Here is a 14091-nt window from a genome sequence, read left to right on the forward strand (position 1 = left end):
TGGCGCCCACCCCCCTATAGCGAAAATCTCTCAAAAAAAAAAAAAAAGAATTTGAGATCTAGATGAATATATGGCTAGAAGTAGGGGAGCCAGCATATGAAACCTGGACTACCAGCAAAGCCTATTCTACAAAAGACATAAAACTCTAGGTTCTAAACTACAAGTGGAGAGGAAGCATTGGAGAATTGGGGAAATTTAGTACAATACTTTAGTTCCTGATCAGGGTTAGAAAGAAATTTAAAATACACTCTAAACCTAAAGGGACAAAATTAATTATCAGAGATCAATAACATCCAGGACTTGGATGATGTCATCATATTTTGAAAAGGAAGCAATGTTCTCAGAGATTTGGAATGTTAGGATCCCTGACAAGAATTTATAGAAGAGCTGGCTAAACACAGAGATCAGTACACACAGGATAAAATTAGGTTTGGGTAGGTAAATCCATTTATTTGAAAAGTTCTCAAATATTTTTATACATTTTAAACATCAGAAAAAAATTGATATGTAATTTGTTTAACTTTGTAAGAAAATATATATAACTAGCTAATATTTTGACAAATACAAAAATAAATTGAAGGAGCTCAGAGATTTCATGTTAAAATCTTATGGGAAATGAAAAGCTTTTACAAATAAGTAACTGGAAATACTTGTCAATTATGCATTTGTAAACTGGACATTCTTGTGTGTTGGGGAAAGCCCCGGATGTAAATTGTCCAAATGTGTTTAAGAATCTTTTGCATATTGTTACTGACTGAACTGAGATCTGTTTTTTGCAATTCATGACAAGTTTACATATTTTGTATGACTGTTAATGCTGAATTCTGAACCAAGGAAAGGTTGACTCCTTATTCAGGAATCTTTGTGTATTTTTGTGGTCCTTTCTAAAGAATAGCATGTGTGTATTTAAAACACAGAAAAAATAAGCATCTCTTTTTGGTTAAATAAAAGTAAATAAAAAGGCTTGGTTAGCATCTTGTGACCTTTTTAAAAAAAAAATACTTACCAGATAGTTTTCCAATTTACCTGGTCAGGATTAATGTCCCTCTATGACTGGTGCTAACATGGCCATTGTGGTGGTAACGATGGATGGATGAAGACTGATAGCTGAAGAATAAAGAAGCTTTAGAAAATAGGAAATTGATATTTTACTTTCTAAGAAAAAATACTATTTAGCACAATTGTTAAGGCCAGAGTAGTGGGCAATCGCCTAAATTCTGAGAAGCCCTTGGCTAGAAAAATTCTTGAACAGCAATAATGATGCCTCAATCAATGTATAATTTGTCTTAAGAAAGAGTTGTAGTGTGGATAATCAAGAAATATTGCTGATAATAATATACATAAATGAAACCATCTTCTCAGGAATATTATGGAATACTGGGCACTGAGTACCATTTTCATGATGAATTACAGATTTCCACTTTGAAGTAAATATTTTAGTTCAAGGGACCAGTAGGTGGTGTGGTAGTTAAGGTACTGCGAACATGACTGAACACATTTTGAGTCCTGGACCTAGTGACTTGAAAATCACACTGAGCACCTGTGCACGTGTGCCCAAAGTTTCAGGAGGAGATTGAAGAAGGGATTTCAGGGTGGTTGTCCCCTCTAGGGAGTGATTTCTCACTTTCCCTCTCACTATCCCTCTCTCTCTCTGAAGTACATGCACCCTATGTCAAAAACATAAAAAAATATTTCAAGAAATTTATTAAGTTGGTAATTAACCAGCAGTTCGGCTGATTAAATTTATAGTGCTTAGGAAGATCTTGAAGGGGAGCTTATAGATTTTTGTTCAGTGTGGGTCTAGAGCATTTCTGTGTGATTGTAAAATGAATTAATTGGTATCTGTTTTCATATTCTTCTCTTCAGAGGGACAAACAAATGTGACTAGCTAGTTTGATAATATTCATACTTCATTATTGGTCATTAAAGATGATTCTTGTACTCTAAATGTGCTCTCAATGTGAGAAATAATACGTTATTTCCCCCAAAACAGTTTCTTTCTCAGTAGTCAAAGTGCCCATTTACTGCCTATTTCTCTTCTCTGATACAATTAGCAAAAGGAAGAAGGGTTCTAGCTACATTTTTTTCCCCTAGTCCCTATTATGCTTCATGGTTAGGATCTATTTTGGGCTTTAAGGTTCTTTTAATGTGCTTTAAGGCTCCCACATTTTTTGTTGTTCTCAGATCTATTTGGCTTTCTTTAGAGTTAGACCAACCTAAGTCTCCCATTTTGACTAGGCTATTTGGTCTTTAATCCCCTTTAAAATCATTACTATTATACCCACTTTTATTTTTTATCTTACATTTGTTCTAATATCCTTCTCATCTGTCAACCTCTCTCTTGAGAAACCATCTAAAACTTTTTCCATTCATCTCTTCAACAAATATTTGTTAAGATCCTATTAGATAGACATAATGGTAGGTTATGGGAATACAAAGGTAAATATAGGGCTTCTCTATTAAGGAACGTAGTTTGCCCTTTGTAAACAGGCATAAAAGAAATTAGGAAGCTTGTGTTTTATGCTAACAGGCTAAGAAAGGAGAAGTTGAGCACTTCTGATGATTTAAAAAAAAAAAAGTGTAGTTTGGCTTTGTTCCTGCCATTTTGTTTTGACTGGGCCCTGTATTTAGTACTTACATCACTGGGACCACACTCTTTGTGAAAGTCTGAATTGGGGCTTGGCCTCCACAAACCCAGGCAGTACCCCTTGGCCTTACTGCCTGTTTCTGTCTAGAACCACACCCTTGGTGTTAGGCCAGAGTGGGTGAGCCTTGGGGCCAGGGAGGAGCGAGTCAACATGTTCAAGGCTGCATTTGCCTCCATGTCAGTCTTTGCTTGCAACAATAAAAAATGATCAAATGAACCTGTTTTTTATATTCGTATTGGCAGGGACTGCTGTGTATCATGTTGTTTTTGCCCAAAGCTCTTTTTTTTTCCTTAGTGGCCAAGTTTGAAGCCTGAGAAATTGAGTCTTGGGTCAAGAAACTTGACTAAACTTTAAGAGTTACCATCAACCTGTTATTTTATGTACGTTTTGCTGGGAATACTCCATTTAAGGTTCTGCAAAATTCAGAAATAAAAATTATTGGTTGAGAAAAAGAAGATATTGAATTTGCTGGATTTAGACAGTCTCATCCATAATGCATTTGTCCAAATTAACTGAGCCAGTTTAAATCAGTTTTAATTTACTTTTCAACATTAGTGATAGGTTTTAATGGGAGTTAACCAGAATTCATCTACTTCCCTTAGTTTAGAAAAATGACTTCATACAGGTCATTTGTCTTATATCCAACTTTCCTTGCCATAGTCTCTCATTTAGTATGGAGGTCTGGGAAGTTGCCACTTGAGTGTTTAAGTGGAGAATCTTATTGGGGAAATGTACGTGGCGGTTACATGAATCATGAATCCCTCATACCTTTCAGGGTTGGTTGGTTTGCCTATTTGTTTTTAATGTAACGTCTATAGACATTAGCAGTTTGGTTGGTCAGACCATGTGAAAACTGACCTATGTCTGTGAGTTTTGAAGAGAAAACAGCATCCAGTTAAATGGTATCTTTGAGAGTCCCCCCACCCTGAATCTAATCAAGATAAGAAGCACAGAACAGCTAAAAGGTATCACATGCATTCTCAGATACATGTGGCAAATAAGGCCCAGGTTCTCTGGGTGGAACATACTAGGACCTGAAATTTTGATTATAAGCCCTAGAAAGATGCTTAACTTTTGCTGTGAAATGGGACATATGACATTTTAACTTGTGTTAAAGTTCACAGTAAGTTATAGAGGTTGAATAAGAGAAACTTTTAGGGCAGCCACTGCATTAGATTTTTTAAAAGTTTGTTACAAACTGGAAATAAAATAAATGACTTTTTCTAAAGAAAAAAAAACATGACTCTTGCAGTTTCTATTTTTTTTCTATTCTTATTTGGACTGTGTGAATTATTTTAAAATATCGGATGCATTTCCATCTTTGTACCTCCCAGTTAATTTTTTTCTAGCACAATTCTGTATATGTAGGATCTTTCAGACCATGCAATAGTATGGTCTAAACATAACAACAAAATGTTCATTAAAGACCCAAAAGTATTCCAAACCTTACCATGCAGTCTAAAAGAGAAAGAAAAATATAGTGTGTATTAAAGTAGGATGGTAAGATAGTACTGGGGGCTTCCACAGAGAGTTTGAGATGAATCATGAAGAGGTTTGTTTTTTATTTTTCAGGGATTGTTGTCTGTGAGGCGCCAAACAACAAGTTAGATAAATTCATGGGAGTCCTCTCTTGGAAGGACAGCAAGCACTCCCTCAACAACGAGAAGATAATCCTGAGAGGCTGTGTCCTGAGAAACACCAGCTGGTGTTTTGGAATGGTTATTTTTGCAGGTACAGCTGATGACCCAAGGTCAGATCTATGGGAACCCTTCTTGCAATACGCATCTGCACAATCTGGTTCTCCAAGTCTGAGTGAGCACATTGCTTTTATTCCATCTGGAGTTGAATTCAGACACCAAGAAGGGAAGATATATTACTCTGGGTGACCCCACTGTGTGAAGAATCACAGACATCTTGATCTCTTCTAAAGGATGCTGAGGCCTTAACTAGTGGGTGTTAGATACCTATTGTTTTATTTCTTGTTCTTTAATCTCCTCTCAATCACCTCTGTCATTTGTGCATTTACCAATCTGGCTTTAAGGTGGGTAAGATTATGAGAGAAAGTCCCTTGCTGTTCTGTTAATTTTGTAGTCGCCAAGCAGCCCTTTTGGAAAAGCGTTCTGGGAGATCCTGCAATCATCTCTGTTTATAATCCCTAGCTTTTTCTATTGTTTATAAACAGGAGGAGGTTTCTGGAAAGGCTATGTATGATGAAGTTGGTGATTGAGGAGGAGATGACTCTTACTCACCTTACTTGTCATATTTCCTTTTTTCTACTTTATCTCAATGGACCCAAGGTGGCACTCTCTTGCTAAGGAAGTTTACAGTAGCACCATTTCCTAAATCCACTCAAGTTGTACACATGGCTTCAAGTGCCGCTCTTAATTTTAAAAATCCTGTTTATTGTGACACTAAATTAAGATGTGTTTTTGGGACTGTTGACTATATGTGCAATCAAAATTGGAATGCTTTCCTTAACTTTCTTCAATAACAACAAAATGTTCATTGGGGAATCAAAAGTATTCCAAACCTACAAAAGTCCTCCCAATTCCTCCTAAATACTCTCAGCTGTGGGCGTTAGCAAGGCTATTGCTGCGTGGGGTATTGCCATTGTACAGATTTGGGAAATCCCTTAAAATGAGGGAGTATATGGGCTTTTTGCTAGGGATGACTTTGGCTTCAAGATTCCTTCATCAGATGCTTTTATTCTTTGGTCAAAGAAATAAACCTATGATCACAAATACATATTCATCTTTCTTGCAGAGAGGAAAAGAGAGTAAGGCTTATCCATAAATCTCCCTTTACTTTTTTTACTGAACAAGGGGAGAGGTCTTGAAGTTCTTCTCATGGGAAATACCTCGTGGTTTGTTTTCTCTCATTGGGGAAATGGAGGTGCCTCATCCTAGGGATGGGCTATAGCTCAAAATTTTGTTTACATTTGTCTGATCTTATTTGGAATGACTAACTCAGGACTCTGGTTCTCCTATAACTTGTTATGCTAGAACAGCTGTTGTAAATGACCAAAAGGTTGTCTATGGCAAATGCTCTTATATAGAAGGAACTGGGATGGTAAACTGAACAGGTCTCCCTCCAAGGGAGTGTAACAGAAAGTTCCCAGAATTTGAATCAAGCACATCTAGATTCAGATTTGTTTCCCAGCTGTAGAACCTAAACCTTGGTTGCATAAACTTTCTAAGCTTTAGCTTCTTCCACTGAAACCTGGGGTTAATAATGAGCACATTAGAAAGTACATTGTAAAGGCTTAATGAGATGATGCATATGGAAGATGCTTGACAATTGTTATTTTCCTTCCTCCCCTGCTCCCCTCTTCTTTCATCATCAATTCAGAGCACAGTGCCTACTTTATTGGCTAAGAATTAGGAAAACTTACTGCTCTTTGGAATCTTGGCAAGAGGCAGAGGGGCTCACCATCTTCTTTTGTTATATGTCCTGGAGATTCACTTATGAGGGACCTTTATCAGGTGGATATTTATAAAGCAGAGCATACCATCATTGACTTTAGTGTGGACACAAATGCTAATAGAACACTAGAGAAATTAATAGTTGGTTTTTATCAATGTTAGAGTTGCACAGTTGGATGTAACAGAGCCCCTAAGTCTTGAGGCATTTAGTTGCAGAACTATAAGGTCATCAAGAAAGTCAGGATGTGTTTTTCTATGCAGAAAGGCATCATGACTTTCCTGATAACCCAAGAGGTTTTAGATGAATATTTAGATCTTAAGAAAGTTATCCAGAATGAGTTAGTAACTATTCTTTCTGTTATTAATATAGTTATACTTTACCATTTTTTTTTTTTTTAGTGAGATTTTTGCTATAGGGTGCATGTACTCACTGGTGAGACAGAGAGGAACAGAGGATAGAAAGTGAGAAATCACCCTCAAGGGGAGATGGCCATGCCACAGTTCCTTCTCTTCTGTTTTCCTCTCAGGATTTTGGGCACGCAAGCACACACCCTGGGTATGAATTTCAAACTGCTGGGTCTGGGACTTGAACTGTGGTTGACTATGTGGGAGTTCAGCGATGTAACTATTACCCCATCTTCTGGTCCTCATTATACTTACCATTAAGCATTGTGCAGGAGAATTGGCTTTGTAGCACAGTGGATAAGTGTGCTATGCATAGGCAGCCAGATCCCACATAGCTGAATGTGGTTTGAGTCCTATCCCTGGTGGCTTAAAGAACACACTGGGGGGACCACTAGTTAGTGTAATGGCTATGTCACTGGACTCCCATGTAGTTGACTGTGGTTTGAGTCCCGGACCCGGTGGCTTAAAACTCATGCTGGGTGCGTGGGCGTGCATGTCCAGGATCCCGAGAGGAAAATGGGGGAGAAGGGATTGCGGCATGGCCATCCCCCTGCGGGGGGGTGATTTCTTGCTTTCTGTCTCTCTGTCTCTCTTTGTCTGGCGAGTGCATCCACCCTATGGCAAACAACAACAAAAAATACACTGGGTACATGTGCATTAATGTCCCAAATCCTGATGGGGTGGAAAAATGGAGAAAAGATGATTGCAGTGTTACCACATACCCTTGAGTAGGTTCACACACATTGTCTCCCCCAGCCCTCCCTGTAGGGAGTGTACATACTCTCTGGCAATACAAAAACAAAATTTTTTTTGGAAAGAAATATACTCGACATAGATTTATTTTACAAACATGTAATTTATGAAGTCTAATATACATGAATAGCTAGGCAATACCTCCCAGGTAATGCCTTTTCTTTTCTGCTGAAGAGAGGAAAAAATTTTGTTTTTGAGGGCAGGAGTCTTGTTCATTTAGAGTCCAGAAGAGTCAACACTATCTTGGTCCTCAGTAGGATTTTGGGCTAAATGTCTTCCATTTGCCTCTCCAGATCTTCTTTCACTATTATCTCTCCTTTTTTCTGGACCAGAGGCTGATATGTGTACTTTACACTAATAGGTTTCCTTAAACTTTGGCTTCTAGGTGGGCTCTTCTTAGGGATCCCTTGGGAAATATCAAAAGGAGAAAGATGATAAAGATCAAGGAATTTATTTCCCCAGGTTATATTCCTATATCGTCACCTTAGACTGGCTGAGGCTCTCAATAAAAGTCTATTTTTCTCCTTAAGACCACAAACTCTACAGAATTGTCTTCTATAGGGTCCAGTAATATTTCCCTCACTCCTGCTGGCAGAGGTGAAGAAACAGCTTGATTATTACTAAGTCTTTGGTTACTGCACTAACCTTTTGCTTCCCTTGTGACCCCATCCACACTTCAGTAAAGACTGACTTTATTAATAAACCCACGTCCAGTGGGTTAATTTATGTGAATGAAATAGTCTTAAATTTCTAATGAATGAGATACAGTCTTAAATATACATTGATTGACTATTTCACTTAGCTTTGAAAATAGTAGATAAAGGGACCAGCAGTTAGGATAATGGCTGTGTTGCTGGACTCCTGTGGTTCGAATTCCAGACCCAGTGGCTTAAACTCACGCCAGGCGCGTGTGCATGCGTGCCCAAGATCCCAAGAGGAGAAAGGAGGAGAAGGGATTACGGCATGGCTATTCTCCCTGGGAGGTGATTTCTTGTTTTCTGTCTCTCTGTCTCTCTCTGTCTTTCTGGCGAGCACATGCGCCCTGTAGCAAAAACCTCCCCCCCCCAAAAAAAAATAGTAGGTAAATGGAAGAGCTTTAGAGTTAGGTGTGTTGAGGTTCAAATTCTGTATTTTACATTTTTAAATGAGAAATCTCAGGCAAGATAATATTTTTAAGCCTCAGCTTCATTAATAGTGAATTGAGAATAATAGTATCTAACTTGCTGGCTTATTGTAAGCATTAGCTAATATAATTAGATTAAAAGCACATATGCACATGGCCTAAAACATAACCAGAGTTCAGTAAATTAACTCACTAAGAAATAATTATTTATTGAGTGACTACTACATGCTAGGTGTTATGCTTACTCACTGGGGGTTAAAAATATGAGGAAAAACAAATGCAATACATTCCCTCATATATTGGATTGTCAGAAATGTCGTAGCATATTTTTTTATGCAAAATGTTCATGACTTTTCCAACAATTCAATGCTTTTTAGTCTAGTAGGATTGAGGAGAGAGACAGAGGGCAGCCAATAATGTGGAAATTAAGGCACTGGATCCCACATGGTTGATGGCATGATTTGAGTCTCAGACTTGGTGGCTTGAAAATCATGCCAGCTGCATATTCGTACATGCTCCAAATCCTGAGGAAACTAGAGGAGAAGAGATTGTGGTGTGGCTATCCCCCATGGGTTGATTTCTCATTTTCTCTCTCTCTCTCTCTCTGGTGAGTCCATGTGCTCTATAGAAAGGAAGGGGGAAAAAAAAAGAAAGAAAGAAGGAAAAAAGAAAAAAAAAAGACTCCCATATCAAATAAATGTAGTAATGAATGTATTCAATATAATCTCAAACTGAGATATGTACTCACGAGAATATATTATGAAGGAAGTTGATTAGAGTGTTAGGAGGGAAGGCTTTCCTGATGAAACTGGAGTGGATACTTGAAGGATGAAAAAGAGTTAATCAGATGAAAAGTGTGGAAAGGGAAAGAAAGCTAGCCAAAAGACACACCATGGGCCAAGATCCTGTGGCAGAAGTGGAGATAGTGAGGTCAAACACTCAAGGCCAGTTGGGGCATGGAGAGCAGAATATACAGATGGACGTGAGCTGTATTTTGGGGCTGGACCATGCAGGACCTGAATAATAAGCACAGTATGAGGACTGTGTAGAACATTCTTTTAAGATCCTTGATCAAGAGGAGAAGAGATGTATATGCATTAGTTTGTTTGGAAAGTCTTCATGTGTTTTTCTATGCAAAAATGCATTATGACTTTCCCAACAAACTAATAAATGTCTGTGGTTATGTTAATATTTTAAATCAAAGCTTAACCTATAAAGCTCAGGTGGTTTATGTATATTTGTGAGTCTGTGATGTGTAAGAAATGTAAGTTTTTAGCATCAAACTAGTCTTTCAGTATTTCAATTTTTAGGAAACAAATTTTATTTGGCCTGCATGATCTTTACCATAAAAGAAATATTTCCCACCCTCGATGTCCATATGATTTTAATAAATGATTCTGAGAAAATGCGGGTGGGCTCCTTTGCAGAGCAATGGATGAAAATAGGACACTGGAGTACAATATCCAACTGAAGACAATGAATTTTGCTTCTACTTGTCTTTTTAGTAAAACAGAGCCTTTTAACAGTGTGCCTATCCTTCCCTGACTTCTAGAACGGCACATCATTTCATATATGCCTCCTTTCTTTCTTTCATTTCCCTTTTTCTCCTATAATAAATCACTACACGGTCGGATACTCCTGGAAAGACGATGTGAAGAGGGAACACTAGCGAATCAGTTATAATAAAAATTTAATTGCTTCTATTTAGCATTTTATCTATTCATAAGGAATTTCCTTAGTAACATATATTAATATTAATAACCTGCCTCTAAAGCAGTTAATAATATTTTTAGAATTCCTTGAACAAGATAATTAGTAAATATATCAAGCGACAATGAGGTGACTTCAGAATATTCATGGAAAAATAGAAGTAAAGTTTGAATTTGTTTTGGTGTAAAACTTTTTGAAATACATGTATAGCTTTTTCATGATATGTATTTTTCATAAACTTTTTGAAGACCTTTTATATATTCACCTTCATGTTAATTAAATCTAACAAAGATGTAGGACAATTCTTTCCCTTATAAAAAGTACATAATGTACTTACTATACAACGTGCAACACACAATAAAGGGTTAAATTACTTGTTGACATATTGTTTGTTTTTTTCTAGTTTCTTTATTAAAGGCACTTAAAACTTTTTTAGGACCCAGATCAAGAATTTTTTTTTTATCATTCTGTTTTTTAAAGAATTATTTTATTTAACTTCATTTATTTATTTAGAGGGACAGAGTGAGAGAGAGAGGGAAAGTGAGAAAGCAAGCTGCCAGGTTCAGGACTTGAACTGCGGTCAGTCATGTGGGAGTCCAGCTACCTTAACCACCACACCACCTGCTGGCTCCGATCATCTTTCCCAACAAACTAATAAATGTCTGTGGTTATGTTAATATTTTAAATCAAAGCTTAACCTATAAAGCTCAGGTGGTTTATGTATATTTGTGAGTCTGTGATGTGTAAGAAATGTAAGTTTTTAGCATCAAACTAGTCTTTCAGTATTTCAATTTTTAGGAAACAAATTTTATTTGGCCTGCATGATCTTTACCATAAAAGAAATATTTCCCACCCTCGATGTCCATATGATTTTAATAAATGATTCTGAGAAAATGCGGGTGGGCTCCTTTGCAGAGCAATGGATGAAAATAGGACACTGGAGTACAATATCCAACTGAAGACAATGAATTTTGCTTCTACTTGTCTTTTTAGTAAAACAGAGCCTTTTAACAGTGTGCCTATCCTTCCCTGACTTCTAGAACGGCACATCATTTCATATATGCCTCCTTTCTTTCTTTCATTTCCCTTTTTCTCCTATAATAAATCACTACACGGTCGGATACTCCTGGAAAGACGATGTGAAGAGGGAACACTAGCGAATCAGTTATAATAAAAATTTAATTGCTTCTATTTAGCATTTTATCTATTCATAAGGAATTTCCTTAGTAACATATATTAATATTAATAACCTGCCTCTAAAGCAGTTAATAATATTTTTAGAATTCCTTGAACAAGATAATTAGTAAATATATCAAGCGACAATGAGGTGACTTCAGAATATTCATGGAAAAATAGAAGTAAAGTTTGAATTTGTTTTGGTGTAAAACTTTTTGAAATACATGTATAGCTTTTTCATGATATGTATTTTTCATAAACTTTTTGAAGACCTTTTATATATTCACCTTCATGTTAATTAAATCTAACAAAGATGTAGGACAATTCTTTCCCTTATAAAAAGTACATAATGTACTTACTATACAACGTGCAACACACAATAAAGGGTTAAATTACTTGTTGACATATTGTTTGTTTTTTTCTAGTTTCTTTATTAAAGGCACTTAAAACTTTTTTAGGACCCAGATCAAGAATTTTTTTTTTATCATTCTGTTTTTTAAAGAATTATTTTATTTAACTTCATTTATTTATTTAGAGGGACAGAGTGAGAGAGAGAGGGAAAGTGAGAAAGCAAGCTGCCAGGTTCAGGACTTGAACTGCGGTCAGTCATGTGGGAGTCCAGCTACCTTAACCACCACACCACCTGCTGGCTCCGATCATTCTATTTTTGATTTTATTCTCTGAATTGTGTTTGTTACTACATTCTTTTTAATATTTCCAAATTACTCCTTTTATCCATTTCAGTATATATATATATATTTTTTTTTTTTTTTGAGAGGTTTTTGCTATAGGGTGCGTGCGCTCGCCAGACAGACAGAGAGAGACAGAGAGACAGAAAGTGAGAAATCAACCCCCAGGGGGGATGGTCATGCCGCAGTCCCTTCTCCTCCATTCTCCTTTCAGGATCTTGGGTACGCACGCACACGCGCCTGGTGTGAGTCTTAAGCCACCAGGTCCGGGATGCGAACCGTGGTCGACTACATGGGAGTCCAACGAAAAAAATTCTACCGGCTGGTCCCCTCGACTTCAGTATTCTTAACAGCCTCCAGCTAGAAGCACATTCATGCACAGATTTTAAAAAATAACATTTCTAAAATCTTTATTCTTTAAAAATTTTTTAAGTTTATTTACTTATTTTTATTATTTTTTAATTTTTAAAAAGGATTATTTATTTAATTCTACTTTTTATTATTATTATCTAATTTATCAGAGAGAGACAGAGAGAAAGAGAAAGGGAGAAAGCAAGCAACCAGGTCCAGGACTCGAGCTGCGGTCAACCATGTGGGAATCCAGAGTCCTTAACCACCATACCATCTGCCCAATTTATTTATTTTTTATATAGTCGACCACTGTATATCATTACAGCTTGTAAAATAAGTTTTCATAGCATGAGTACACTGCATATTCGCCCAGTTAAAGGTATTATCATACACATTATCAATAGATAATTTTCCTTTTTTGTTTTCTTTAACTGGTTTGCTTCTTGTCCCCCTTGATTCTTTCATTTCTAAAATCTTTTAGCTGTAAGTCCTGCCTGGATTTATTCTATTTTAAGGGAAACAATTCTTAGTTGAGAATCATATGCAATCTAAGGTCCCTGTTCTTTGTAAAAAAATTATTTTGAAAATATTTTTTCTTTCAGAAAGTTTCCTATCTGTATGAACTAATAATAATATATAACCTGATTGTATCAAAATTGATATTTACTTTTTTTTCTTTTTTGCAGGTCCTGACACTAAACTAATGCAGAATAGCGGTAAAACAAAATTTAAAAGGACAAGCATTGATAGATTGATGAATACTCTAGTACTGTGGGTAAGTTAATGCTAACAAAATTAGGCCATATCACTATGCATCCTAATCTTAATTTACTTCTTATATATTTGGCTGATAATCCTTTTAGAGACTGACATTCTCCTTTTGGAGTTTTGGGGATTTTGCATTCGGCTTCTGTTGTATTGCCCTCAATTCTAGATTATGATGATTTTTCAACCTGTTGTAGAATTTATCATGGGAGGCAGTTAGTGCTTATGGAGGCCTTGATGATCTTGCAAATTCTTCATATTCTAGGGATTTGTTTTTGAAAAATAAAACATAACTTTAATAGTCTGGTGTTTACGTTGTCTTACCTTTGCTCAAGTCCATGTTCCTAGCTTATGGACAGGACTTGGCTTCATGGTAAGTGACCTGTGCAATCATACAGGGCCCTGTATTCTAAAGGGCCTCATGCTTGGTTTATTGGCCTGCTGTTGTCTAGAAATTCTTAATAAGTTTTGGACAGGGGAGTACCATACGTTCTCTTTGTGCTGGACTCTGGAAATTAAAAGCTGGTTTTACTTATGACTCTTCTGAGGTCTGTTACAGTTCTTCATGGAGGTGCCTACACCTCTTTAGATTATGCTTCTCTCTCTCCTCAGCATTTTTTTCTCCCCTGAATTTTTTGAAAAATGATGTTCTCTACCACAGATATATCCAAATAGTCAGGTATTCCTTTCGTCCCATTCTTTTGTCAGTTTATCTTGTGCTGCCTCATACTGTTGACCTGATTTTTGTTATCTGGCTTTTTGTATAATACTGCTTTGTTTTCTCATGTAGGTGTTAAGTTTGGTGACACACTGATTTTGAACTAGGAGGACAGTGACTTTGAACCATGTTTCTCCATGAGCCCCATCACAGACTCACAGATATTCATAAATCACCTGGACTTAATATGTATTTCCTCAACTGATATGTAGTATCCGAATAAGGAAAAGAGGCAAATTAACATTTGCTGGAGACAAAATACTGGCCAGGCTGTGTTTTACATTAAGTATCAGCTTCAGACCTAGAATTTTCTCCAGCTGTACCCATCCCC

The 14091-nt window shown here is 36.7% G+C and overlaps 1 protein-coding gene across 6 annotated transcripts in view; it reads left to right on the plus strand.

The window, feature by feature from the left end:
- The window catches only part of ATP8B4 (ATPase phospholipid transporting 8B4 (putative)), a 276289-nt gene that overhangs the window by 127074 nt on the left and 135124 nt on the right, over positions 1-14091 (plus strand). For 5 of the 6 annotated variants that reach the window (XM_006168771.3, XM_027768395.1, XM_027768394.1 and 2 more), the window contains 2 exons: positions 4221-4379; positions 12964-13052. In XM_006168771.3, the coding sequence (XP_006168833.1) occupies positions 4221-4379; positions 12964-13052 (248 nt within the window). The remainder of the gene's footprint in view (positions 1-4220; positions 4380-12963; positions 13053-14091) is intronic. The other variant, XM_027768396.1, reaches the window with a different exon arrangement.

Source organism: Tupaia chinensis, unplaced genomic scaffold (assembly GCF_000334495.1).
Source record: "Tupaia chinensis unplaced genomic scaffold, TupChi_1.0 Scaffold146140_1, whole genome shotgun sequence".
Lineage (NCBI taxonomy): Eukaryota > Metazoa > Chordata > Mammalia > Scandentia > Tupaiidae > Tupaia > Tupaia belangeri.